The 6,000-nt window shown below is 46.6% G+C and overlaps 1 protein-coding gene across 2 annotated transcripts in view; it reads left to right on the top strand.

Moving 5' to 3' along the window:
• Positions 1–6,000, top strand: part of LOC110531231 (membrane-associated guanylate kinase, WW and PDZ domain-containing protein 3) — a 262,300-nt gene that overhangs the window by 221,546 nt on the left and 34,754 nt on the right. For both annotated transcript variants that reach the window (XM_036988576.1, XM_036988577.1), the window contains exon 8: positions 467–573. In XM_036988576.1, the coding sequence (XP_036844471.1) occupies positions 467–573 (107 nt within the window). The remainder of the gene's footprint in view (positions 1–466; positions 574–6,000) is intronic.

Here is a 6,000-nt window from a genome sequence, read left to right as displayed (position 1 = left end):
TGGTGTGTCACTGATTTGAATAGGATCACAGTGATGTAATATAAGCTTGGTAGCAGAGGTTTGCAATGACTGGATAGTGCTCTGGGATGTCACTAGACTGTAATGTGTAAGGGTACTGTGAAACTGTTTTGAGTTTTGGTCACGACACAAACCATTGAAGAAAGCGGCTCCAGAGAGATGAGAGATTACTTGGCTTTTGTGTTGCTGCCAAATGAAGAGATCCAGATAACTGTGTGTCATAGGAGGAGAAGGAAAACATTGAAATAAGGCTGTGAAAACATGTAAGCCTCACTCTCTTTTGGTCGGTTTCACCTTCTCTAAGATTTATGAAGTGTGTATTAGTCCTCGCTTGAGGTTGTATTTCTTTGGTTTTTATACAGTATGTAGAGTAACACTCTGTGCATGTGTGCTGTATACTGATCTCTCCAGTGAGTGTTCTGTCTTGTCCCTTGTCTCTGTGCTGTAGCCATATCAATCAGAAGACCCAGTTTGAGAACCCAGTCCTGGAAGCCAAGAGGAAACTGAGCCTGGACACCCCCTCCCCTGGCCTGCAGGGGGTTAACACACCCTCAGGTAATACCTCTCTGCCAGCCCACGGTCACCATAGATTCAATTGAAAACGGATCATTGTCATGGTCACTAACTAGTATACCACTTATTATGAAGCAGTGTGTTTAATGAATTGGACATAATAAATGAATTGGGTGTTTAATTGGGAATTCATTCTGTATGCTAGTGTCTATTGGAACAGAGCCTAAAGCCAGAATGTCAGAATTGTTCCTAATCAGATCCCCTTAGCTTAGAGATGATGTCAGTGTAGACGCCAAATACATGACATGCCACTTGGACCACTTGTCGTTGTAGTGTCTACTGTCTAAAGATAATCAGTTGCAGTCAGTGAGGGCAGTACCAAGTGGCCATTGTAACAATGGTATTAAAATGGCACTAATGGATAGTAACCACTTTACTTCAAATGGATTTTGACAAGTATGTTGTGAAGTGGAGAAGGCACTCGTTTTGCTCACAGCTCTCTTGCACAAAAAGCTTTTGTCTGTCCCTGTCACTCATTGCTTCAAACACTTCACACTGCCGAGGGAGAGATCCAAAGAGCAAGAGAGTCATGAGACGAAGTGAGCGAGAGAAAGAGCGAGTCATGAGACAGAGAAGAGGAAGAGCGAGTCATGAGACAGAGAAGAGGAAGAGAGAGTCATGAGAGAGACAGAGAAGAGAGAGAGCGAGTCATGAGACAGAAGAAAACAGAGAGTCATGAGATAGAGAAGAGAGAGAGTCATGAGAGAGACAGAGAAGAGAAAGAGAGAGTCATGATATAGAGAAGAGAGAGAGAGAGAGAGTCATGAGAGAGACAGAGAAGAGAAAGGGAGAGTCATGAGACAGAGAAGAGAGAGAGAGAGAGAGAGTCATGAGAGAGACAGAGAATAGAGAGAGCAAGAGTCATGAGAGAGACAGAGAAGAGAAAGAGAGAGTCATGAGAGATACAGAGTGGAGAGAGAGCGAGCGAGAGTCATGAGAGAGACAGAGAAGAAAAAGAGAGAGTCATGAGAGAGAGAGAGAGAGTCATGAGAGAGACAGAGAAGAGAGAGTGAGAGTCATGAGAGAGACAGAGAAGAGAGAGCGAGAGTCATGAGAGAGACAGAGAAGAGAGAGAGCGAGAGTCATGAGAGAGACAGAGAAGAGAGAGCAAGAGTCATGAGAGAGACAGAGAAGAGAGAGCGAGAGTCATGAGAGAGACAGAGGAGAGAGAGCGAGTCATGAGAGAGACAGAGAAGAGAGTGTGTTGGACATAGAAAGTTTTCTTAATCGTGGTAGTTTGGGGTCAATGGATTGACAGATCAATTAGAATGTAGTAGCTGTAAATTACATAATGATTGACTCATCCTCTCAGGACCACTTGTAATGGTCCTGAGATAATGTCACCGAGACATTCTGTACTCTAACCACACTGTTAGTCAGCATTCAGCTCTGATTAAAATCTCATTTTATTGGTCACATCCATGTGTTTAGCTATTGCGGGTGTAGCGAAATGCTTGTGCTTCTTGCTCTGACAGTGCAGTAATATCTAACAAGTAATATCTAACAAATTACACAACATATACCCAATACACACAAATCTAAGGAGGAAGTAATTAAGACTCTATACATATGGATGAGCGATGTCAGAGCGGAACAGACTAAGATACAGTAGAATAGCATAGAATACAGTATATACATATGAGATGAGTGATGCAAGATATGTAAACAGTATTACGTGAATGAGATACCATATAATAGTATAGAAAACAGTATATACAGTTGAAGTCAGGAGTTTACATACACCTTAGCCAAAACACATTTAAATTCAGTTTTTCACAATTCCTGACATTTAATCCTAGTAAGAATTCCCTGTCTTAGGTCAGTTAGGATCACCACTTCATTTTAAGAATGTGAAATGTCAGAATAATAGTAGAGAGGATGATTTATTTCAGCTTTTATTTCTTTCATCACATTCCCAGTGGGTCAGAAGTTTACATACACTCAATTATTATTTGGTAGCATTACCTTTAAATTCTTTAACTTTGGTCAAATGATTTGGGTAGACTTCCACAAGCTTCCCACAATAACTTGGGTGAATATTTGTGTCACGCCCTGACCTTAGAGAGCCGTTTTATGTATCTTTTTGGTTAGGTCAGGGTGTGATGTGGGGTGGGCATTCTATGTTTTGTTTTTCTATGATTTTGTATTTCTATGTTTTGGCCGGGTATGGTTCTCAATCAGGGACAGCTGTCTATTGTTGTCTCTGATTGGGAACCATACTTAGATAGCCCTTTTCCATCCTTTCAGTATGGGAAGTTAACTTTGTTTGTGGCACATAGCCCTTAAGCTTCACGGTTGTTTTTGTATTGTTTATTGTTTTTGTTGGCGTCATCCTAATAAAAAGGAATATGTACGCGCTTTGGTCTACTTCTTTCAACGGCCGTGACAGAACGTCCCACCACCAAAGGACCAAGCAGCATGGTAAAGAGGACTCCTGGACACGGAGGAGATCCTGGACGGTAAGGGACCCTGGAGGCAGGCTGGGGAGTATCGCCGTCCAAAGGAGGAGATAACGGCAGCGAAGGAGGAGCGGCGGTGATATGAGGAGGCACGTCAGCGAAGCAGGCACGAGAGGCATCCCCCAAATTGTTTTTGGGGGGGAGCACACGGGGAGTCTGGCTGAGTCAGGTTGGAGACCTGAGCCAACTCCCCGTGCTTACCGTGGCGAGCGTCGTACTGATCAGGAACCGTGTTATGCGGTGGAGCGCACAGTGTCTCCAGTGCGCGTTCACAGCCCGGTGCGCTACATCCCAGCTCCCCGCATCTGCCGGGCTAGGGTGAGCATCCAGCCAGGACAGATGGTGCCGGCTCAGCGCGCCTGGTCTCCAGTGCGTCTCTTCGGCCCAGGAAATCCTGCGCCGGCTCTGCGCACTGTGTCTCTGGTACATCTGCACAGCCCAGTGTGTCCTGTGCCAGCGCCCCGCATTTGCAGGGCGAAGATAACCACCCAGCCAGGACGGGTTGTGCAGGCTCTAAGCTAGAGACCTCCAGTGCGCCTCCACGGCCCAGTGTATCCGGTGCCTCGGCCAAGGACAAAGCCTCCTGTATGCCTCCCCAGCCTGGTGAGTCCTGTGCCTGCTCCCAGAGCCAGGCCTCCTGTGTGTCTCTCCACTCCAGTGATGATCCATGGCAAGAAGCCTCCAGTGATGAGCCATGGCAAGAAGCCTCCAGTGGTGATCCATGGCAATAAGCCGACAGTGATGATCCATGGCAAGAAGCCAACAGTGATGATCCATGGCAAGAAGCCTCCAGTGATGATCCATGGCATGAAGCCTCCAGTGATGATCCATGGCAAGAAGCCAACAGTGATGATCCATGGCAAGAAGCCAACAGTGATGATTCATGGCATGAAGCCTCCAGTGATGATCCATGGCAAGAAGCCTCCAGTGGTGATCCATGGCAATAAGCCTCCAGTGATGATCCATGGCACGAAGCCTCCAGTGATGATCCATGGCAATAAGCCTCCAGTGATGATCCATGGCACGAAGCATCCAGTGATGATCCATGGCACGAAGCATCCAGTGATGATCCATGGCAAGAAGCCTCTAGTGCTGATCCATGACACGAAGCCTCCAGTGATGATCCATGGCAAGAAGCCAACAGTGATGATCCATGGCAAGAAGCCAACAGTGATGATCCATGGCATGAAGCCTCCAGTGATGATCCATGGCACAAAGCATCCAGTGATGATCCATGGCATGAAGCCTCCAGTGATGATCCATGGCAAGAAGCCTCCAGTGATGATCCATGGCACGAAGCCTCCAGTGAGGAGTCATGGCACGAAGCCCCCAGCGACGTTCTCCAGTCCGTAGCCCCCAGCGACGGCCTCCAGTCCGGGGCCCGCAGCGAAGGTGCCCAGTCCGGGGCCCGCAACGGTACTGTCACGCCCTAACCTTAGAGAGCCGTGACTCCAACCTAAGTGTATGTAAACTTCAGACTTCAACTGTATGAAATGAGTAATGCCAGATATGTAAACATTATTAAAATGACTAGTGTTCCGTTTCTTAAAGTGGCCAGTGATTTCTAGTCTATACCTATATGCAGCAGCATCTAATGTGCTAGTGATGGCTATTTAACAGTCTGATGGCCTTGAGATAGAAGCTGTTTTTCAGTCTTTTGGTCCCAACTCAGTTGTCCTGCAGTCTCAGGACAACTGAGTTTTGGCCCAGCATCATCCTGGTTAGGGGGGGGGGGGGGGGGGGGCTTTACTTGGCTCATTGCACCATTGGGGAGTTGCAGAGATGAGATGGGAGATGAAACAAGATCAGAATTGGATCGCAATTGTATATCACGAAATTGTGGAGACAAATACAAAAATAAAGTTACTGAGTAGACTCCATAGATTTCCTGACTAGAAACTCAAAATACATATTTGCTGTCAAAAATGTTAGCAACACCTCCACCTTTGCGGGATGCACAGGGGGTTTGGTCACTAGTGTAACCAGGAGGAAAGGCCTTATTTAGCTCAGTAAATTCATCACACTTAAGCCATGTTTCAGTCAGGCCAATCACATCAAGTTAATTTGACTATGACTGCCTTGGAAGTGAGGGATCTAACATTAAGTAGTCCCATTTTGAGATGTGAAGTATTATCACAATCTATTTCATTAATGACACACATGGAGGTCTTCATTCCAGCGAGATTGCTTAGGCGAACACCACCATGTTTAGTTTTGCCCGACCTAGATCGAGTCACAGACACAGTCTCAATGTGGAAAACTGAGCTGACTACACTGACTGTGCTAGGGGCAGACTAACAGCCTGCTGCCTGGCCTGCACCTTATCTCATTTTGGAACTAGAGGAGTTAAATCCCTTTCTATGTTGCTAGATCAAATGAGAGCACCCCTCCAACTAGGATGAAGTCGTCACTCTTCAGTAGGCCAGGCTTGGTCCTGTTTGTGGGTGAGTCCCAGAAAGATGGACAATTATCTACAAATTCAATCTTTTGGGAAGGACAGAAAACAGTTTTCAACCAGCGATTGAGTTGTTCAAGTCTGCTGCAGAGCTCATCACGCCCCCTAACTCCCTCTAACTGGGATTGATCATCTAGCCATTGATGTTTCTCTGCTGAGACAACTCGGTGATGCCCAGTTGCCCACAGAACAGAATCGAACATGGGTCAGACCAGGTAGTGACAATGGTCTGACCACAGAGGCTGACTCACAAAAAGGCCTAGGCCCTATCAGCACTACCTCTCTCTGTACCAGCTCTTCCAGACACCCTTCAGGCTGCTATTTTGACTGGCACAGCATTAGCATCGAGAGGGTATTGGAGGGGGAAGCACAGTGTATGTGTGATTTCTACACCACCAGAAACCCCCTCAGAGAGAAGTCTTTAGCCTGGAGGCCCTTACTGTCACTGCCACAGGAACCTACTGTGCTGTGGTAGGCTGCTAATGCTGTCCTGGA

This window comes from Oncorhynchus mykiss, chromosome 9 (genome assembly GCF_013265735.2).
Source record: "Oncorhynchus mykiss isolate Arlee chromosome 9, USDA_OmykA_1.1, whole genome shotgun sequence".
In the NCBI taxonomy this organism is placed as follows: domain Eukaryota; kingdom Metazoa; phylum Chordata; class Actinopteri; order Salmoniformes; family Salmonidae; genus Oncorhynchus; species Oncorhynchus mykiss.
This window is presented reverse-complemented; position numbering and strand designations above follow the sequence as displayed.